We start from the raw sequence: 23561 nt of genomic DNA, 5'->3' as shown, positions 1-23561 counted from the left end.
TCCTGTCAGCCCACAAACCCACAGCTTAGAGCTGACCTGAACCTAACCTTGAGATTGTAGTCCAGCCTAGCTTAGCTACATTACCACTGACCTACAGACCCAGGAGAAAATATAATTGTCTTAAACCACTAACTTTGGAATGGGTTGTGCAGTAGTAGTGAGATACTCACTGGCCAATATAGGTTATTGCAATAATTCACAAGGCTATCATGGGAACTAGGACCAAGGTGGTAACAATGGAAGTGGTGAGAAGTAGGCAGATTCTGAGTATTATTTTATAGGTACAGCCCACAGGTTTTGCTGATAGATTGTATATGGGGTGTGAAAGAAAGTGATGCATTAAAGATGAATCCAAGGTTTTTGGCCTGAGCAAATGGAAGAATGGAGCAGCCATTTTTGAATGGAAAAACTTGGGTGTGGGGGAAGTTTCAGATTTGGGGGCAATATCAGGATTCATTTTTTATATGTTACTTTTGAGATGCCTATAGACATCCAAATGGGGATGTTATGTAGGCAGTTGAATATAGAAGTTCGCAGGCAGAGGAGAGAAAGGTCTGGGAGTGATCATTAAGAAGATTGGATTTTAAAGCTATGAAACTGCAGGAAATCAAGGGAGTGTAGAAATGGGGTCGAAAGACTGAGCCTAAGGGCACTTAGCATTTAGTGGTTGGGGAGTTGAAGAGTTACCAGTGAAGGGAATTGAGAAGGAACAGCCAGAGAGATAAGAGGAAAACCAGATAAGTTCTAATAAAGTGTCATTCATATGTGTTGTTCTCATAATATCACATCCATTGCTCACCTTTTCCTTTTCCTCCTTCACTACAAATATCACTACCACGAGATCTGTGTGTGTGTGTGTGTGTGTGTGTGTGTATGGAATGCATAGTGTTAGTCACTTTATGTGTATAACAGGAGAATTACTGAAAAAGCTAACTCATCTCTTTTTTTTTCCTGCTATATACTCACTAGGGAAAAAATCCCTTTTTTCCTCTTCTGATCTCTCCAGGTCAGGGAATCTAAGTCTTTGCATAAATTCTGGGTCCCCCCTTGACAATCCTCTAAGCAGGATGGCTCTGTCTGAGAGGGGAAGGTGTTAGAAGCTGGTGCTTTCAGTGGAATGGGAGGGACGAACAGCTGGAATCCTGGAGGAGAACTGATTTCTTTTCCTCTGTAAGCCTGGAGGAGAGGGGTTGAGGAGGAGAGGAAGGGGGATATTAGAGACTTGTGTTTAGCTAGCATGAAACTCTCTACAGTGGCAGCAAGATTTTGGAAGGAGAAAGGCTGCCTGTATGAGTGGACATTAGAGAATGAAAGCTACAACCTTGAAAGGGTTGGTGTGAATCAACTGTGTTTGAGTGGCGATCACTTGGGGGAACCTCTGTTGCAGAGCCTGATAAAGGCTCAGTGCCAGGGAAGGGCAGTGAGGCACCTGAAATAAAACTGCTTTGCAGAAAGAGCATGTCTAAGCCTAGGACAAGGATCAAAGTGTTTGTAGGAGAGTATTTGTTGTGACAACATAGACCTGGTTTTAGAATCTCCTCAGGACTGAGCCATCCTGGCTTGTTTTTAAGCTTTGGGGGAACACTGGCTTTGTGACTATAAACCAAGAGAGATGTAATCCTGGAACTAAATCATGGGCCATCCACTATGGTGCAGGCAGGAATTGGAACCAGCCAGAGAATCACCTCAGTCTGCTGGACTATGCTACAACATTATGGTAGAAGGCAACAGCATTAACTAAATGGTAAGACTCCACTTTCTACCTTTTGTATTGGGAAGAGAACTGCACCCTTTGGTCTAAGACATGAACCCTCAGTTTTCTTGGACAATCAAGGGTGGAGAGGCCTCAAAAAGGAGAGACTGAACTTTCTAAAACTAAGGCACTAGGGATTTGAATGAATCATTGAAAACATAAAAGAGATAAAGCCTCTGAGTTTGTTAAACAGGCATTACCATTGTATATTTAAAAACTTGGGAAGTTTTAACTGAAGAAGGCAGCGTGATATGATAGCTTTTGCTTTTTACAATATGATGTTATTAGTCTTGTTCTGTGTGGTTCTGGAGAGCAAAACAATAAAGCATTGTAAGTTGTATGAGTGTAAGAACAAGTATTCACTACTAATTCCCAGCACATGAATGGTACTCAATACATTTTCAATAAATGATTGAATACATGTATGATAAATGAAAACCAGTGGGTTAAACTTACAAGGAGGCAGAGGCTTTTTTTGTTTTGTTTTGTTTTTGAGACAGAGTCTTGCTCTGTCGCCCAGGCTGGAGTGCAGTGGTGCGATCTCGGCTTACTGCAGCCTCCACTTCCCAGGTTCAAGCGATTCTCCTGCCTCAGCCTCCCGAGTAGCTGGGATTACAGGTGTGCGCACCACGCCTGGCCAATTTTTGTACTTTTAGTAGACATGGGGTTTCACCATGTTGGCCAGGCTGAAGGAGGCAGATTTTTGTCCCAGCTTATCTTTCTAAAAATTCCAAAATTAAATAGACTATCCTTAAAAAGCAGTGAAATTCTTTACCACTAGGAGTGAAACAGGAGCTAAAGAACATTTTTGGGGGATGTGATAGAGAGGATTTATTCATTTGATAATAGTTAGAACACATAACCTCTGAGATCTCTGTAATCTCAGATACTTTAGTTCTATAATTCTAAATCCAAGGGTCTCTATAGATAGGCTTGAGACAAGTGTAAACAAACTCATGATCTCAGAGAAATCTTCAAGTGGCATGTTTCAATGGTATGCTTATTAAACAAATGCTCATGACAGATTTTCACAACAGTAACGAATGTTATTTCACAACATCAAATCTTCCTTCCTCAGGAAGAAATGACATTAATAAGAAGGTTGATGGATTTGGATTATTTTTCATGTTTCCTGGAGGTAAAACCAGTGTCCTCACTTGTTTTCCTCTTTTTCCTCATTTTGAAGACTATTTGTTTTCATTTTCTTTGCCTCCTCTCTGGCTATGTGTCCCCGGAAGGCAGCTTGGATTTTGACAGCAGCAACCTCTTCTTTTTCCTTATCTTCCTCAGAAGAGTCCTTCATCGAAAGGAGAAAAAGTAAGAGACTCTTTAAATATGGCGTATTTTTGATGCCACAAAAATAAATGGATGAAATTTAATCATTTTAGGGATGCAACTATCTGAGAGCTGTTGCTTCCTGAGGGAATTTCATATATTGTCACATTGTATATGTACCAAATGGCAAATGCCAAAATAGCAGGCATTTTGTTTTGTCACTCTTTTAATATGTCTCTGCAACAAAAGATCATTGCCAACTTTCTTTCCCCTAAAATAGTGCCTATTTAAGTTTCCTGAGCAACAACATTTTTTGGGGGGTTGGGGGGACAAGAAAGAATCCTTGAGGCATGGTAAAAATGTTAAGAAGAAAGAACTGTAAATGTTATGTTTCAAAATAATCACAATTACATATAATGAATTAGAATAACTTCTCAATTTCTCAATGATTAGTTAATCATCGTCATACATTTAAAGTGAGGTGCCAAAGAGAAATCCATTTAGTCCAATAATGTCAGTTTTAACAGGGTTGGTTGAACTTTGGCACATACCCTCTTTTAAAAAAATTGGGTATAAATTTTTAGCTATACATTTACAGACAGTAAAATGCATGAATCTTCAGCGTACAATCGAATATACAGCTTTTAATATATCTTTTAAAATTATAGAAATGACATGTATACATTTTAAAAACTCAAATGTCACTGGCAGTGATAGTTTTCTCCACCTATCCAAATCCTGCTCTTGGGAGATACCCATTATTATGAGTTGAGTATCTACATCCTTCCAAAATTTCTCTATATGCAAATATATTCATATGGGTATATATATAAATATGTCTTTTTATTTTAAAAATGAGATCATCCTAATCACAGAGTTCTGCAGCTACTTTTTCCATGTAACGATATATCTTGGTTCTCTTTTTCTGTATTATTAGTCAGTGTATAACTCTCCCCATTCTTTTTTTATGACATCATTATATTATACTGATGTACCTTGATTTAATATTTACTCAATCTCATATTAATGGACCTTTGGGTTGCTCAAGCCTCCTATCCCCCTATTATAAATAGTGAGACAAATCTAGCTCTTAAACTTTTAAATGCAAACAGAATGGTATAAAATTCTTCGAGATGACATCCTAATATAGGCAAACAAATACACTCAAGTTGGGAATGAATGAGATCCCTACTCAAACTCATGAAAACCTGTGTAAAAGCACCTATGAAAGATGTAAGGAAATAAAACTCCCTTCTTCCTTGACTTCCTGTTACATCTTAATGTTAATCTTCCTGTTATATCCTAACGTAATGTTATTTCAGTACAACCCAATGGCAATTGTGGAACAACCTGTAAATCTTATAGTGAAAAGCAATGCATCACTAGGTAGGAAGTAGGGTATTCCTTGAGGGGATATCCATTCTGGCTGCCAGTTCTTGGGAAACTACCTGGGACCTGAGACATAAAAAGGAACTCAGAAGTTTGAACTTCGACATTTTAGAGAGTGAGTTCTTCTTTCTTATGAGGCCTAGTCCTCAAGAGTCTGGAGTATGAAGAATATAGACAATGATGTACTGGTAAGTGTTTTAACAACTGGCTCTCCAGAAGAAACAAAGCCCTGATTTGCAGTGTTTGCCATGGTCTTAATATTCTCATTGTGGCTGACTTCAAGTTATTAAAGTGACATTACTGAACAATGGGCCTTTGAGGGTGGACTTCGCTATGTCTTTTTTTTTCTTTTTTTGAGAAGGAGTCTTGTACTGTCGCCCAGGCTGGAGTGCAGTGGCGTGATCTTGGCTCACTGCAACCTCCGCCTCCCGGGTTCACACCATTCTCTTGCCTCAGCCTCCCAAGTAGCTGGAACTACAGGCGCCCGCCACCATGCCCGGCTAATTTTTTGTATTTTTAGTAGAGATGGGGTTTCACCGTGTTAGCCAGGATGGTCTCAATCTCCTGACCTCGTGATCTGCCTGCCTTGGCCTCCCAAAGTGCTGGGATTACAGACGTGAGCCACCACGCCCGGCCTCCGCTATGTCTTGACTGCTTGGATGTAGTACATCAGGCACGAAGGCATTTTTGTAGAGCATTACGCATGGAAGATGAATAAGCCACATTGTTGTAAAGCCATTATTTTGGCTGTATGTAATTCCCTGTGATTTTCCTTTTGTTATCTCTGAAATTTGCCATTGTGTAGTGGTGACAGCACCAATTAGTGAAAAATTCCCAAAGTGGAAGATGAATCTGAAGGATCATGACTGGGTCTGTGAGTTCTGTCTGCCCTTCCCCATAGGGAGATTTTTCCATCCATTAACAATCTTGAAAAATAAGATTTCATTTTTAAGGGAAAAATGAATTTTTGATCAAGAGAGGCATGGCTGAAAATTATCTACCAGTTAGTTTATCACTGATGTTAATTATCTGGAAAGTAAAGTCATAATTTTGACAATAAAGATAACAGACATTCATATTTGGAGTTCAGTTTTAAATTGGGCAATATCATTCTTTGTAGGAATCCAATAGCACATGAAAAATATTACATACTAAGATGGTGACTGATGTCTCTTCCTCCTTCCCAGATATCTGAGACTCTTCTTGTTTAGGATCACTTTTCTCAGGTGGTTCTTGCTCCTGGACAGATAGGAGAGAGCCACAATTAGCAATGTTTCCAAAATAGCAAAGTCTTGTATCAAACTGCTTAGAAGTAATGAAATATTACTTTAAATTACTGAGAAATAGGGGGAATTAAATACTACATATTTATCTTTTAATAAGGAAAATACATTGAAACAAGAAGAAATAATAAAAGCTCTTAAGGAAATATGTGTAAACAAATATTAAAGACCAAATAATTGGCAAAAATGTTTGATCTGTTGCTTTTGGAATGTGTGTACCACTGTTTTATGTTAAAAATAAACCACTGTCCTATACTAAAAGTTGATAAGATGATGTAATGAATCCTGAACAAAGTATAAAAAAGAGGATCCAATAGTTTCTAAAATAGGAATAAAATAAATGGCATTGTGTTCCATAATGTGACATCAAATTGACTTTTTAGTGACGTTTATGGATTAAAACTAGTCACAGAAGTAAGTTTTGCTGTGGAGTTTTGCTTTATGATTTAAATATAAAAGGAGAAACCACCTCTGCCTATTTTGACATGGCTATTTAAGTCTTCCTTCATTGCTAATTCACACCTATGGAAAGAGCTTCTTTAACCCATAAAACCAAAATTTAAGAATATATAAGTTAATCAAATAAAGCCTTTAGAATTAAAAAAAGAAACACCCCAAAATTGCTATGTGACGCAAGGATTTAAAATCTTTCAACATTATTCCTTTGACTTCAATAAAACATGAATACAAATAAAACATGAGCACAGAGAATCTAGTAAAATGGAAATACACAGAACACACCCATACCTGCAGGCACAAATGGATGGAACTTCACTTTCAAACTCGTGTAATAAGTGACAGCTCCTTCTTCAGGAAATTCCCCAAATCTACTGGAGAACTTGAACTTTGTTAATTCTTTTCAATTCTAATATCTGCTGTGCTTTGTGGCTAATAGTACTACCTCAGTTGTCTAGAGCAGTGTTCTCAAATTTTAATGTACCTACGAATTATTCTGGTGATCTCTTAAAAATGTAACTTCTGATTTGTAGACCTGTAATGGGGCCCAATACTTTGAATTTCTTCTTTTTCTTTTATATTTGTACAAATTTATGGAGTACATGTACAATTTTGTTACATGTGTGGATTGGTGATCAAGTCAGGGCTTTTAGGGTGTCCATCACCCAAATACTGCACATTTTAGCCTTTAACCAATTTCTCATTATTCTCCTTTCTCCCACCTCTCCTCACTCTTCTGAGTCTCCATTATCTATCATTGCACGTCTATGTCTATTTAAACACATTTTTTCAGCACCCACTTATGAATGAAAACAAGCACTACATGTCTTTCTGTGCCTGGCTTGTTTCACTTAAGATAATGGCCTCCTGTTTCATCCATGTTGCTGGAAAAGACAGGACTTCATTCTTTATTATGGCTGAATTGTATTCCATTGTGTATACATCCCATATTTTCCTTATTCATTCATCCATTGGACAGACACTTAGGTTGATTCCATATCTTTGCTATTGTGAATGGTGCTGCAAACAACATAAAAATGAATGTATCTTTTGATGTATTGATTTATTTTCCCTTGGGTAGATACCTAGTAGAGAGATTGCTGGACTGAATGGTCATTCTATTTTTAGTTATTTGTGAAATCTCCATACTGCTTTCCTTAGAGGCTATACTAATTTACATTCCTGACAACAGTGTATAAGAGTCCTCCTTTCTCTGAATCCTTGCCAGTATCTGTTATTATTTTGTCTTTTTCATAGTAGCCATTCTGAGTGGGGTAAAATAATATCTTATTGTAGTTTTGATTTGTACTTCTCTGATGATTAGTGATATTGAGCATTTTTTAATATACCTGTTGGACATCTGTATGTCTTCTTCTAAAAAATCTCTATTCATGTCCTTTTCCAAGTTCTTTTTTCTTTTTCTTTTTCTTTTTTTTTTTGAGACAGGGTCTCACTCTGTTGCCCAGGCTGGAGTGCACTACAGCCTTGACCTGTGGGCTCAAGTGGTCCTCTCACCTTAGCCTCCCAAGTGGCTGGGGACTACAGGTGCACACCACCACGTCTGGCTAATTTTTTGAAGAGATGGGTTTCACCATGTTGCGCATGCTAATGTCAAGCTCCTGGGCTCAGCAATCTTCCTGCCTTGCTCCCAAAGTGCTGGGATTACAGGCATGAACCACCACGCCCAGCCCTTTGCCCACTTTTTAATCAGATTACTTATTTTTTGTTGTTGTTGAATTGTTGGACTCCCTTGTGTATTTTGGATATTAGTCCCTTGTTGGATGAATAGTTTGCAAGTAATTTCTCCCATTCAACAGCTTATCTCTTCACTCTGTTGATTATTTCTTTTACTGTGCAAAGCTTTTTAGCTTAATTAAGTCCCATTTGTCTATTTTTGTTTTCGTTGCCTGTGCTTTTGTGATCTTAGTCATACATTCTTTGCCTACACCAATATCCAGTAAAGTTTCTCCTAGGTTTTCTTCTAGTATTTTTACAGTTTTAGGTCTTATGTTAAAGTCTTTAATCCATGATGGGTTGATTTTTGTGTATGATGGGAGATAGGGGTCCAGTTTCATTTTTCTACATATGGCTCTCCAATTTTGCTAGCACTATTTATTGAAGAGGTTGTCCTTTCCACAATATATGGTCTTATCAGCTTTGCTAAAGATCAGTTAGCTATATGTATATGCTTTATTTCTGGCTCCTCTCCTCTATTACGTTGATTTATGTATCTGTTTTTATACCGGTTCTATGCTGTTTCGGTTACTGTAGCCTTGTATTAGGTTAGTGCAAAAGTAATTGCTGTCTTTTCCACTAAAAGTAACAGCAAAAATGGCAATTACTTTTGCACCAACCTATAATATCATTTGAAGTCAAGTAATGTGATGTCTCCAGTTTTGTTCTTCCTGTTAAGGATTGCTTTGGCTATTTGGACTCTTTTTTGGTTCCATATGAATTTTAGGATTGTTTTTCTCAATTCTGTGAAAAGTGAGTTGGTACTTTGATAGGGACAGCACTGAATCTGTAGATTGTTTTGAGAAGTATGGCCATTTTAAAGATATTAATTCTTTTGATCCATGAGCCTGTGATGCTTTTCCATTTGCTTGTGTCATCTTCAATTGGTTTCATCAGTGTTTTGTAGTTTTTCTTGTACAGCTTTTTCACCTCCTTGGTTACGTTTACTCCTATGTGTTTTTTAAAGCTATTATAAATGGGATTGCCTTCTTGATTCCTTTCTCAGTTAGACTGTTATTAGTGTATAGAAATGCTACTGATTTTTGTGCATTGATTTTGTATCCTGCAACTTTACAGAATTCATTGAACAAATCTAAGAGTTTTCTGGTGGAGTCTTTAGATTTTTCTAGACATAAGATTATATTGGGAGTCAGTCATGGTGACGCATGCCTGTAATCCCGGCACTTTGGGAGGCCAAGGCAGGATGATCACTTGAGGCCAGGAGTTTGAGACCTGCCTGGACAACATAGCAAAAGCCCGTTTTTACAAAAGACAAAAACATTATTCAGTGTGGTGGCACATGTTTGTAGTCCTAGCAACTTGGGAGGATAAGATGGGAGATTCCCTTGAGCACAGGAGGCCAAGGCTGCAGTGAGCTGTGATTACACCATGGCACTCCAGCCTGGATGACAGAGTGAGACCCCATCCCTGAATATATATACACATATATATCAGTGAACAGAGATAAGTGACTTCCTCTTTTCCAATATGGATGCTTTTTATTTCTTTCCCTTACCTCATTGCTCTGGCTACGACTTCCAGTACTATGTTGAATAGGACGGGTGAAAATAGGCATTCTTGTCTTGTTCCTGTTCTTTGGGGGATTGCTTTCAACTTTTTCCCATTCAGTATAATATTAGCTGTGGGATTTTTGTGCATGGCATTTATTGTTTTGAGGTATGTTCCTTCTATGCCTAGTTTGTTGAGGGTTTTTATCATGAAGGGATGTTGGATTTTATCAAATGCTTTTTCTGCATATGGTTTTTGTCTTTCATTTTGTTGATGTGATGTATCACATTTATTGATTTGCATATGTTGAACCATCCTTGCATCCCTGGTTTAAAACTGATTTTATCATGGTGTATTACCTTTTTGATGTGCTGTTGGATTCTGTTTGCTAGTATTCTGTTGAAGATTTTTGCATCTATGTTCATCAGGAATATTTGTCTGCAGTTTTCTGTTTTTGTTGGGTCCTTGTCTCATTTTGGTATTAGGGTGATATTGGCTTCATAGAATGAGTTAGGGAGAATCCATTCTTCTCAATTTTTTGGAATAGTTTCAGGAGGCTTGGTATTAGCTCTCCTTTGTATGTAGAACTGGGTAGAATTTGGCTGTGAAACCATCCAGTCCTGGGCTTTTTTTTTGGTGGTGTTGGGGTGGGGGAGATTTTTATTATGGAATCAATCTTGATACTCGTTATTAGTCTGTTCAGGTTTTCTATTTCTTCCTGGTTCAATCTTGGTAGGTTGTATGTTTCCAGGAATTTATCTATTTCCTCTATGTTTTCTAGTTTGTGAGTGTATAATTGTTCATAATGGTCTCTGATGACCATTTGTATTTCTGTGCTATCAGTTGTAACGTCTTCTTTTTCATTTCTGATTTTGTTTATTTGGGTCTTCTCTCTTCTTGGTTAGTCTAGCTAGCCATTTGTCAATTTTATTTATCTTTTCAAAGAACCAACTTTTTGTTTTGTTAATCCTTTGTATTGTTATTTTAGTCTCTATTTAATTTAGTTTTGCTCTGATCTTTGTTCTCTCTTCTGCTACTGTTTGGTTTGTTCTTGCTTTTCAAGTTGCTTGAGTTCATCCTTTAATTGTTAATTTGTAATCTTTCTACATTTTTGAGGTAGGCATTTATTGCTATCAACTTCTCTCTTAGCACTACTTTTTCTGTATACCATAGGTTTTGTTATGTTGTGTTTCCAGTTTTCATTTGTTTCAAACAGTTTTTTTAAATTTCTGTCTTAAGTTCTTTTTTGATCCAATAGACATTCAGAACCATGTTGTTTAATTTCCATGTGTTTGTATCATTTCCAAAGCTCCTCTTGGTATTGAATTTTAGTTTAATTCCACTGTGGTCTGACAAGATACTTGATATTATTTTGACTTTTTAAAATTTGTTGAGACTTGTTTTGTGCCCTAACACAATATGGTCTATCTTTGAGAATGTTCCATGTGCTGATGAAAAGAATATATATTCTGCAGTTGTTGGGTAGAATGTTCTGTAAATGTTTGTTAGGTCCATTTGTTTAAAGTCAAGTTTAAGTCCAATGCTATTGTATCAGTCCATTCTCACAGTGCTATGAAGAAATACCTGAGACTGGGTAATTTATAAAGAAAAGAGGTTTAATTGACTCACAGTTCTGCATGGCTGGGGAGGCCTCAGGAAACTTACAATCAAGGCGGAGGGCACCTCTTCAAAGGGTGGCAAGAGAGAGAATGAGAGTGGGGCAAAGAGGGAAAAGCCCCTTATAAAACCACCCCCCCACCCATGATTCCATTACCTCCATGAGATCCCTCCCATGATATGTGGGAATTAAGAGAACTACAATTCAAGATGAGATTTGGGTGAGGACACAGCCAAAGCATATCATTTGGCCCCTGGCCCCTCCCAAATCTCATGCTCTCACATTTCAAAACAGAATCATGCCTTTCCAACAGTCTCCCAAAGTCTTAACTCATTCCAGCATTAACGCAAAAGTCCAAGTTCAAAGTCTTATTTGAGACAAGGCAAGTTCCTTATGCCTATGAGCCTGTAAAATCAAAAGCAAGTTAGTCACTTCCCAGATACAATGGGGGTACAGGCATTGGGTAAATACACCTGCTCCAAATGGGAGAAACTGGCCAAAACAAAGGTGCTACAGGCCCCATGTAAGTCTGAAATACAACAGGGCAGTCATTAAACCTTAAAGTTCCAAAATGATCTTCTTTGAGTCCATGTCTCAAATCCATGGTGTGCTGAGGCAACAAGTGGGATCCCATGGCCTTGGGAAGCTCCATCTCTGTGGCTTTGCAGGGTAAAGCTCCCTTCCTGGCTGCTTTCATGTGTATGCAGCTTTTCCATGTGCACAGTGCAAGCTGCTGGTGGATCTACCACTCTAGGGTCTGGAGGATGGTGGCCCTCTTCTCACAGCTCCACCAGGCAGTGCCCCAGTGGGGACTCTGTGTGGGCTCCGACCTCACATTTCCCTTCTGCACTACCCTAGTAGAGGTTCTCCATGGGGGCTCTGCACCTGCAGCAAACTTCTGCCTGGACATCCAGGTGTTTCTACACATCCTCTGAAATCTAGGTGGAGTTTCCCAAACCTCAATTCTTGACTTCTGTGGACCCACAAACTCAACACCACATGTAAGCTGCCAAGGCTGGGGGTTTGCACCCTCTGAAGCAATGGCCTGAACTGTACATTGGCCCCTTTTAACCAGAGCTGGAGCTGAAGCAGCTGGGACACAGGTCACCATGTCCCGAGGCTGCATACAGCAGGGGAGCCCTGGGTCTAGCTGAGGAAACCATTTTTCCCTCCTATGCCTCCAGGCTTGTGATGGGAGGTTGCTGTGAAGGTCTCTGACATAGCCTGGAGACATTTTCCCCATTGTCTTGGTGATTAACATTTGGTTTCTCATTGCTTATGCAAAATTCTGCAGCCAGCTTGAATTTCTCCCCAGAAAATGGGGTTTTCTTTCTATTGTGTCATCAGGCTGCAAATTTTCCAAACTTTTATGATCTGCTTCCTCTTGAATGCTTTGCTGCTTAGAAATTTCTTCCACCAGATACTGTAAATTATCTCTCTCAAGTTCAAAGTTCCACAGATCTTTAGGGAAGGGGCAAAATGCTGCCAGTTTCTTTGCATAGTAAGAGTAACCTTTACTCCAGTTCTCAATAAGTTCCTCATCTTCATCTTAGACCACCTTAGCCTGGACTTTGTTGTCCATATCACTATCAGCATTTTGGTCAAAGCCATTCAACAAGTCTCTAGGAAGTTCCAGATTTTCCAACATCTTCCTGTCTTCTGAGCCCTCCAAAGAGTTCGAACCTCTCTGCCTGTTACCCAGTTCCAAAGTTGCTTCCACATTTTTGGGTATCTTTACAGCAGTGTCTCACTCTCTGCAGTACCAATTTACTGCATTAGGCCGGAAGCAGTGGCTCATGCCTGTAATCCCAGTGATTTGGGAAGCCGAGGTGGGTAGATCACTTGAGGCCAGGAGTTTGAGACCAGCCTGGCCAACATGGTGAAAATACAAAATACAAAAATTAGCTGGGCATGGTGGCATGCACCTGTAATTCCAGCTACTCGGGAGGCTGAGGCAGGAGAATCACTTGAACCCAGGAGGCAGGGGTTGCAGTGAGCCAAGATTGTGCCACTGCACTCCAGCCTGGGTGACAGAATGAGACTCTGCCTCAAAAAAAAAAAATTACTGTATTAGTTTGTTCTTACACTGCTATGAAGAAATACCTGAGACTGGGTAATTTATTAAGAAAAGAGGTTTAATTGATTCACAGTTCTGCATGGCTGAGGAGGCCTCAGAAAACTTACAATCATGGTGGAAGGCATCTCTTCACAGGGTGGCAGGAGAGAGAATGAGAGCTGAGCAAAGGGGAAAAAGCCCCTTATTAAACCATCATCCCCCATGATTCAATTACCTCCCACTGCATCCCTCCCACAACATGTGGGGATTATGGGAACTACAATTCAAGATGAGATTTGGGTGGGGACACAGCCAATGATATCAGTTACTTTGTTGATTTTCTGTTTAGATAATTTGTCTAATGCTATGAGTGGGGTGTTGAAGCCCCTCACTATTATTGTATTGCAGTCTACCTCTGTCTTTAGACATAGAAATTTTTTTTAATGAATCTGGTTGCTCCAGTGCTGGGTGTGTATATATTTACAATTGTTATATCCTCTTACTGAATTGATCCTTTTATCATTATAAAATAAACTTGTTTGTTGTTGTTTTCTACTGTTTTTAACTTAAAGTCTGTTTTACCTAATGTAACTATAGCTACTTCTGTTTGCTTTTGGTTTCTGTTGGCGTGGAATATCTTTTTCCACTTCTTTACTTTCAGTCTAAATGTTTTTACAGGTAAGGTGAGTTTCCTATTAGCAGCATATAGTTGAATCATGTTTTTTTTTTTTTAAAGAAATCCATTCAGCCAGTCTATAGCTTTTATGTTGAGCATTTAATCCATATATGTTTAAAGTTATTATTGATATGTGGAGTTTTGTTCCTTTTGTCTTATTGTTAATTGCTTTCTGGTTATTTTATACATTGTTTCTTTTTTCTCTTACTGTTTGTCATTGTGGACTGGTGGAATTCTGTAGTGGGGCCATTTGATTCATTTCTGTTCCTCCTTTGTGTGGTCGCTTTAACAGTGAGTTTTATACTTTCCTGTGTTTTCATGATGCTAACTTCCATTTTTTTGCTTCCAAGTTTAGGATTTCCTTGAACACTTCTTGTAGGGCCAGCCTAGTACAGACGAATGCCCTCGGCATTTGCTTGTTTGGGAAATACTTTATTTCTCTTTCATTTATGAAGGTTAATTTTGCTGGAAATAGAATTCCTGGCTGATAGTTGTTTTCTTCCAGCTCTTTGAATTATCATCCCACTCTCTCCTGGCCTGTCAGGTTTCTGCTGAGAAGTACGGTTATTAGTCTGATCGGGTTTCCCTCACAGTTGATGAGATGTTTTCATCTTGCTGTTTTTAGAATTCACTCTTTGACTTTAGACAGTTTGATTTTAATGTGCTGTGGTGAAAACTTTTTTTTTTTTGCATTGTATTTGGGGAATCACTGCACCTCCTATATCTGGATGTTTAAATCTCCTGCTAGACTTGTGATGTCTTCATCTATTATTGCATTAAATAGGTTTTCTAAGCCTTCTGATCTTTTTGTCCTTGGGGATACCAATAATTCAAATATTTAGCTGCTTTATGTTGTCCCAAATGTCTTAAAGGCTTTGTTTATTCTTTTTTATTTTTGTCTTACTGGATTATTTCAGACCTGTATTCAACTTCTAAAATTTTTTTGTTCTACTTAGTCTAGTCTATTGTTAAATCTTTTGAATGTATTTTATATTTCCTTCAATAAATTCTTCAATTCCAGAATTTATGTTAGGGTTTTTTTAAAAATAAAAATCTATCCCCTTGTAAAATTTTTCATTTATATCCTGAATTGTTTCACTGAGTTCTTTGTATTGGTTTTCAGATTTCTCTTGCACCTCACTGACCATATTTAAAAATCAGTATTTTGAGTTCCTTATCTGAGACTTTAAGAATTTCATTCTGGTTATGATCTATTAGTGGGGAACTGTTGTGTTCATTCCGGGGTGTCATACTTCCTTGTTTTTCATGTTTCCTGTGAGACTCTGAATTTCTATCAAGTTTCCAGTTGATGCCAATAATGCTGATTCCACACAGCCTTTCTCAACCAGCATTCATTATCTGAACCATGAAACACAGAGAATGTTTTGAGAGGCTCTTTTCTCAATTATCCCAAGGATGGTACCTAACCAGAACCATTCTAGATACAAATCAGGACACTGATTCCTTACATGCAATTAGTGCCTTTGGTTTAGGGCTTAATTTTTTTGAGGAAACTTGGTTGAGAAAGCTGTCTTTGTAAAGCTGCTAAAGAGAAAGGCTCAGACTCTGAAAAAACTAGCTTTATAGAGAAAACTACACCATTACCACCTTTAATTCTAACCAGTCTTTTGTATCAATAATATCATATCGATGATAATGAAATAATTGGACTAATAGTGTTTTGGTCTATGAAATATCATCTATTAATTCAGTAATTATTTGTGGAGTACCTGCTATTGCTTAGCACTGTGATGCTGAAAACATTTGAAGAATAAATGATGAAATAATTATTCATAACTTTTAAGCACCTTCTTCCTGTTGTTCATCATTAAACTTAAGTGAAATATCTGTACATGACTCAGATACTTTAGAAAAATATTCTCAGCAAAAAATCCCAGCACAATTTTAATTTAATAATTTTTAATAAGATTTAATAAGTTTTTATTAAATCTTTTTAATAAATAATCTTTTTAATAAAATAAGATTTATTAAATTTTAATTTAATAAGATTTAATAAGTTATTTGTGATGCCTCCTCACATAATTCTCACAATTCTGGGGATAGCCTAATAATTGCTAGCTGTAGACAGAGAGAAGAAATAGCCAAATCCAACAGCTTCAAAGGACCGTACCTCGAATGCATGATTGTTATAGAAGCGGTCTTCTACCTTACTCCCCCATTCTGCTGGATCAAAGTTGGTTTCTAAATAATAAAAATATAAGAACTTCAGATTTATTTGAATTCATTAAGGTAAATGTAGAATAGTAACACAAATGTAAGTTTCTTGTTTCAAATTACAGGTTCTTTACTGGCAGTCCAAAATCTTATTGACATTGTGCATAGCGTAGCACTGCAGACATTACCAGTGATTATTAAACATATGATAACCAACTGAACATTGGATGAGCCTTTGGGGATATTTAGAAAAGCACTAAAAACGTAATTTCTGCCTTCATAAAATTTATAATAAAATGGGAAGAACAAATGCCAGTACTTAAATATAAATGTAGACACTTAGAACATGTATTAGTAAACACAGAAAAATGTATAAACCTAAATGCTAAGTTGTCAGAAAGTCTGGAAAAGTGAAAGATGGGAGAAATTTTTTTAAACGAAGTATATTATGTAGACAGTTGACACAGACAAGCAGAGGTATTTATTTTTAAACAATTTTTTTCTTTAACTTTATATTATAAAAATTTCAATACTTAAAAAGTAGATATGATAACAAACTCCCATGAGCATATTGTCTAGATTCAATGATCAACCCATGATTTATTTTATCTATAACCTTTTCTTCTGATTATTTTTCTGCACTTTTTTCTGATTATTTTTAACCCAACCCCTTGTATCCTGTTATTTTATCTACAATTATTTATTTCAGAATGTATCTCAATATATACTCTTTTAAAATATAACCACACCATTATCATACTTCAAAATATTAAAAATATTAATAATTCCTCAATATCCTCAACTATTCAGTCAACTATCCAAATTTCTTCCATTGTCTATTTATTTGTTGGTTCAAATCAGGACCCCGAAAACGGGCACACACAGCTCTTTGTGTGTCTTTTAAATTTCTTTTAAAGGAAGATCCCCCAGCCCCTATTCTTTCCTTGCAATTTATCTGTTGATGAAATTACGTCATTTTCCCTTTGGAGTTTTTCACAGTTCGGATGTTTCTGACTATCCCCATGGTGGCTTTTAACAAGTTCTTCAGCCTTTGAATTTCCTGTAAACTGGTAGCTAGCTGTATAGGTTTGATCTAATTCGGGTTTGACGGTTTGATTTTTTTTCTGCAAGTATACTTGATTGGTAGTGCTGTGTAATTCTGTCATAAAATTTATAATATCTGGTTACTCTTTTTATAATTTTTATCAGCCCCCTGATGATCCTTGCTTAGATCATTTCTTTAGGGGTTGTGAAATGGTAATGCTCTAATTTGATCAATACTTCTTTATTTTCTGGAGTACTCATTAAGGAAAACTTTTCCTCATCAACTGTTTGGTTACTCCGAAGAACAGTTGTTACAGAAAAGAAAGGTTAAAGGTTTAGTTCTTTCCTTTTATTTACCAGTTTTCAGAATAATCAGTTGGATTCCTAGGATCCTCTCAAGATGACCAATGAGTTTTTTTTTTAACCATCACAAATTCACGAATGTTTAAGAAAATGGATGCATTTTAATCCAATGCACGTATTATTCTTATTGATGCTCTAATTATTAAACATTTGTCCAGTGGTAGCTTATTCAGGTGCTCAAATGTTCCTGAGTCCTTTGGAAACACCTCTAGTAACCTTTGATAGCTTCCTTGTTCTCTGGTATGGCAAGACGTTCAGCCTAATCTGGTATATTTCCTGCCAAGTTCATGAAATTAGCTTGTTTTCCAAGAAGCCCTCATTCCTGGGAATGGTATTTAGAGATGACAACCTGGAAGCTGGGTGCTCACTGGTACTGGGTTGGTCATTGTTTTGACACCTTTAATGTACAGAGCTAGAAAATACTTCTTTCATTTTTTAAAGAGAAAACATGAGGTCACACTGATATTTTTCAACTCAAATTTAAGATTACAGGATTTTATTAACCTCTTTCATTTTCATAATTGTATGTTGTTTTTCCTACACCAAAAATCTTATTCCTAATAACACTAGTTTAGTTGCTTACTTGCTTTATTCTACAATATATAATTTCAATATATAATTTCAGAATAACCATACCATAATATGATTAACAATGATTACTGAAAACAGCTTAAGGGTTTTTTTTTTTGAAGTTCATTTTGTTTTTAGGATATATGCACTAGGCATGTACGGTCAAATTACTCCATTTTAATATCACTTGAAATAATTCCTTTCTGTGTGGTTATGTCACCCAGTCTGTACTAGTTAGGCTCATATGTTTCACTTTGCTTTTACATTTTAGAAACTGCTTTTTTTTTTTTTTTTTGAGACAGAGTCTCACTCTGTCACCAGGCTGGAGTGCAGTGGTGCGATCTCGGCTCACTGCAATTTCCGCCTCCTGGGTTCAAGCCATTCCCTTGCCTCAGCCTCCCGAGTAGCTTAACAATTTTAAATTTAAAATTATAACTATGTTAAACTTTTATGTTTCGAAATTCAAGATATTTTCTATCATGTTCTCTCTATCCCGTTCACTTTCTCCTAAAGGCAAATGTTAAGTTTTTAAAGACTTACTTTTCCATTTAAAAATATAAACAAAGTTGGGCGTGGTGCCTCATTCCTGTAATCCCAGAACTTTAGGAGGCGGAGGCTGGCGGATGCTTGAGCTCAGGAGTTCAAGACCAGCCTCGGTAACATGGCAAAACCCTGTCTCTACCAAAACAAAAAACAAAAACTCCCCAAAACAAAAATTAGCCCAGCGTGTTTGTGCATGCCTGTAGTTCCAACTACTTGGGAGGCTGAAGTGGGAAGGCTGCTTGAGTCTGGGAGGTTGCAGTGGAGCCACGATTACACCACTGCACTTCAGCCTGGGCGACAGAGCCAGAGCCAAACCATGTGGCAAATACACACACACACACACACACACACACACACACACAGACACACAAACAGTTATGTATTCATATCAACCTCTTTTGTTAAATGATAGCATACTGGCCAGTTGTTGTTTCTCACAGCTGTTATTCCAGCACTTTGGGAGGCTGAGGCAGGAGGATCATCACTTGAGCCCAGGAGTTTGAGGCCAGCCTGGACAACATCGTGAGACCCCCGTCTGTGTTTAAAAAAAAATGGTAGCACACTAAGCACACTTTTCCCCATCTTGCTGTTTTCACTGAATATATCCCGAAAATCACTCCACAGTATCATCCATAGTATTATCGAGAGATAGTTCTCATTTTTGAAAACAGCTATATATATAATTCAGTTGTATAGATGTATTATAGTTTGTTCACTCAAACTTCTATGGATATTTGGGTTGTTTCTACAAAGAATGATGCCCTGAAAAGTGTAGAAGTGGCACCTCCGGGTCAAAGGTTAAATACATATATAATTTTGGTAGGTATTGCTAAGTTCCCCTCCTGGAAGTTATGGCATTTTGCTTATCCACCAGCAATGTATATAAATGCTTATTATCCCACAGCCTACAGAGTATGTTGGCTTTGTGCCAATGTAATGGAGGGGTTGTTATTGGTAGCTCAGTGTAGTTTTGATTTGGACTTCTGTTATTATGCATTAGTTTGAATATACTTTCATAAGTGCCATTTGCATTCATTTTTGTGTGAATTGTTTGCTCATATCTCTTGCCAATATTTTCTGTTGGATTCTATAAGCCTATAACACACTGTTTTTACAAACTATTTATTTATTAGGGCTATTAACCCATTGGGATATAAATTGCAAATATTTTTTGTTTGTCTTTGGTAGTTTTGTTTTCCTCACAGTGCTTTTTCTCATGTAAAAGTTTACTTTTATGTTGTCAATTTATAACAATCTTTTCTCTAATTGCTTCCGAATTTTTGAAGCAATTAAAGCAATTTAGCTAGCAAAATTTTTTCTTCTCTTATAGAGAAACTCATCCATATTTTCTTCTAGTATCTGTATAGTTTCTTTTAAAAAATATTTATATACTCGACTAATTTGGAATTTGTCCTTGTGTATAAGAAATTGATCCAATTTTATCTTTTTCCTTCTTTATCTTAAAATAATAAAAAGTCCACCTTTTTCCTAGTGACCTGAAATACATTTAAATCATATACTAACATGTTTCCTGTCACAAAAATAAAAATTAAGAGTAGTAACCACCTATGATGAATGCTGGCAAGGGAATTCTTGCATTGTGTGGGAGACTGAGCCAGAGGTCCATAATGATTGTTTTTTTTTCCTTTTTGAAGAGACTGAATTCTGATACTTGTATCTTCTAGATAATTTGTCTTTGGTTGACATGGGTGGAATTGGGTGTGGTGCTTACAATTTTTTCAAATGGTTTTACCCATTGTTTATTAGAGAGCTAGTGTCCTGAGACCACTAATCTGAATCATCATTTGCTTTAATTATTGTGATCCCGTAACAATGACGCAAATGTTTTTATAATGGAATATTTCTGAGTTCTAAAATTAAATAAATGACTAAAGACTTTTACTGCAAGAATTTGTAGTTAATCTTATAATAAAATTAATGTTCATTATAATTCACCTCTTTTCCCAAATAATTTAAGTTTTTTCCCTTTCCAACTTTTATTTTAGGTTCAAGGGATACACGTGCAGATTTGTTACATGGTTAAACTCTGTGTTAAGGGGCTTTGGTGTAGAGACAATTTTGTCACCAAGGTAATCAGCATAATGCCTGATAGGTAGTTTTTCAATCCTCACCCTCCTCCTACCTCTGCTCTCACATAGGCCCCCAAGTCTATTGCCAAATGATTTCTCTTAATAACGTTCCTCTTCTAAATATAGTTTATCAAATGTTTTCAGTGGAAAATATTTAAAGTTTCAGATTGTGCAACAAATATTCACCCTGACCGGATATGGAAAAGACCAGCAACATTCAGGAAATTGGCAGAGATTTTGAGCTCTGCTAGGGCAGGGCAAAAAAAGCAAGGGGTGGAGCTATGCAGTGTGTGTGGGAGTTGTTTTAATTCTACCCTTGTGCTAGGTTTTCTTCCACTATAAAATGATTACAATAGAATGTTTGTTTGCTTGTGCCTATTTCTAGTCACCTTTACCACTCTGTTAGAATACTGTAATACAAAGTAATGATGACAAGAATTTACACAAAATGGATGTTCTAATCAACAATGGCTTTCCGCGGGTTGGGGCAGGCAGGGGTCGTGGGAGTGCCCAAGATGGAGTGCAGTGGCTATTCACAGGTTTAATCATAGCTCACTACCGTCTTGAATCCCTGGGCTCAAGTGATCCTCCTGCCTCAGCCCCTGAGTAGCTGGTACTAAAGGTGCGCACCACCATGCCTGGCTAAGGATAGGTTTTTAGTACAAAACTGGTAAAGTCCTGACAGTCATAAACCTTCAAGGTTGGGGATTTGTAAATTTTATTTATAGGAGTGAAGGAATTTTGCCTTGGCTTTCAACCAAATAGTTATTGTTAGTGGGCATCTGGGTCTCTGTGCAGGATGGAATTTAGCATAAAGAATATAAATTACCTTTCCAAACTGGTATTCCACCTTTCAAATCAGTTTGTCTGTGCCGTTATTGCAGAACAGTTTCATATATCCCAGTGAATATCAGTTTATTTAAAGAGTGCAGAATTCTTTTTGCAGCACTTAAAATACTTTCAAATGGAAGGAATCAAAATTGAAAGGAAACCACAGATACTCATCTCAGGAATAACAGTCAGCTGCCAGGGATGCACAGGAACAGTATGCTGGAACGTGGCGAGGGTAGACTGTATGATCTTTTTTTCCCCCACTGATTTCTCCCGAGAAATGTATGCTCTTTTGCAGTTACCGTCCACGCTGTATGTCCGTGAGAAATACAATGAAGACGGTCTGAATAATTCCATAATATGAAACGAATTTAAGAGAACATATCAAAGGGGTACATACTGTTTCAAAGAGCAAGAACTGTTATCTGAAACTCCCTGCCTCATAAAGGCTTTCTGCAGAATGGAGACGGTCTTAAGCGAGTTTTACCATAAACAAATGCTTAGTTTCTTATTTTAAAAAATGACTAATTTTAGAAAGCTTACTCTCTCTTTTCTCTAGAAGGCTCTCAAAATAGGCTGCTGCAAAAGCTGGTATATTGTCCGGTTGCTCTCTCAGAATCTCGCGTGTCAGCCCTTCAAGAAGATTCCCAAATCCTTGTGGAATTCGGTAGTGGGTGTTGGAGAATGGAATCGACATCTTCTTGGTAAGAACTGCCTATGGAACCTAAAGATTCATTAAAGAGTGCTGTCTTTAAATTAGTCTGATTTTACTTATATAATCACAACTATGCCAACAAATTATTTCTGAGACTCATACATCTGGACTTGAATTCTTTTTTCCCTAACACAACCCAAGCCCATCCATTTCTTCCAAAGAGTTTTGAAATCTCCATTGTGAATTAGTATAATACAAACACAGACCCATTCACTAGGCCAAATCATTTAAAACCCTGCAAAAAACCCAAAATTTTCAATATGACTTTTTCTCTCTTTACCCTTTATATGCTCAAAAGGTAAGGGTAATTTTTGCTATCACACAGGAATTTAGAGAGAATGATTGCTAAAAAGTTAAATTGAATTCATTATCAATTGCTGAGAAGACCTTCTTTGAGGTCTATTTTTTTTTTTTAAAGAGTAGAAATTAGTCCTGGTTCTAGAAATTAATTTGTTGAATGAAGAAGTTGCACAATCTTTCCCTTTGCTGCCACTTCTGAAGCATGACCCACAATGCTTCGAACACCTTCGTACTGTGGAATGGGGTTGTGCGTGCGTGTGTGTGAGGGAGGGATGGGATGGGATGGGGCTGTGTGTCATGATTTTGAAATCCCAGCCTCTAAAGTTTTAGAATTCTTATATTTTTCGGTTTCTTCTTGATCAGGCTGTCTCTTTCTGTCTTGAAATACAAGGGCTAGATTAAGGGTAGCTGCTAAGCAGCGGGCTGAGCTACTGAGTATGAAAAGAATCCTCCGGGACCTGGCCTGTTAATGTGAGAGTGTGCGTCAATGCGGAATAGAGGCGGAGGCCGTGGTAGGGGTCCAGGTTGGGAGAACTGGACGGTTTAATGAGGCTCAGACTATGGAGGGTTCTCGTTTCATCGCTTTTTTTTTTTTTTCTTTGAGACGGGGTCTCTGGTCTCGAACTCCTGGGCTCCAGCGATGATCCCGCCTCAGCCTCCCGAGCAATTGGGATTACAGGCGCGCGCCACCACGCCTGACTCCTCTCTTTTGCTTTTTCTGAGGGAGCAGTAGATGGAGGTATCGAACCATTCTAGGGTGGTGAAAAGAGCTGGCGAGATTCTGAACCAATGTGGGCAGAGGAGGGCGGGCGGAGGGGGCACACGGGTCTAGTCGGGGGCGGGATGTTGAGGACCTGGGATTTCAGACTCGCGCAGAATGGGCTGCCTCGGCTCCCAAACGGCCCAGGGCTCCGAGGCTGCGTCTGGGATGCTGAGAGAATAAGAGAGACGAAGGGAAAAGGCTAGGTCTTGGTATCGGAGAGGAAGTGGGGAAGCGGCCTCACCTCCTTTCTCTCCGAGCTGGTGCCGCCGGTTCCGGTTGTTTTTCTCGTTGCTGGGTAACCGTTTTTTCTTTAAAAAAAAAAAAAAACTACGGCGGCCGAGAAGGGGCGAGCACAGCCCAGTCCTGAGGTCGCGGGAGGCTCCGAGGACTGCAAAAGGGTGGAGTCGGCCTCGCCCCC

At 37.9% G+C, this 23561-nt stretch overlaps 1 protein-coding gene across 1 annotated transcript; it reads right to left on the bottom strand.

The window, feature by feature from the left end:
• Positions 1 to 2715: 2715 nt before the first annotated feature.
• Positions 2716 to 23483, bottom strand: SPA17 (sperm autoantigenic protein 17). The gene is made up of 5 exons (XM_003313397.4): positions 23385 to 23483; positions 21909 to 22089; positions 15881 to 15951; positions 5570 to 5656; positions 2716 to 3050 (listed from the first exon to the last, which is right to left on the bottom strand). The coding sequence occupies exons 2-5, from the start codon at positions 22060 to 22062 to the stop codon at positions 2907 to 2909; spliced, it is 456 nt and encodes a 151-aa protein (XP_003313445.1). The 5' UTR covers positions 22063 to 22089; positions 23385 to 23483; the 3' UTR covers positions 2716 to 2906.
• Positions 23484 to 23561: the final 78 nt, after the last annotated feature.

The sequence above is a fragment of the Pan troglodytes genome, chromosome 9, assembly GCF_028858775.2.
Source record: "Pan troglodytes isolate AG18354 chromosome 9, NHGRI_mPanTro3-v2.0_pri, whole genome shotgun sequence".
Classification (NCBI taxonomy): Eukaryota; Metazoa; Chordata; class Mammalia; order Primates; family Hominidae; genus Pan; species Pan troglodytes.
This window is presented reverse-complemented; position numbering and strand designations above follow the sequence as displayed.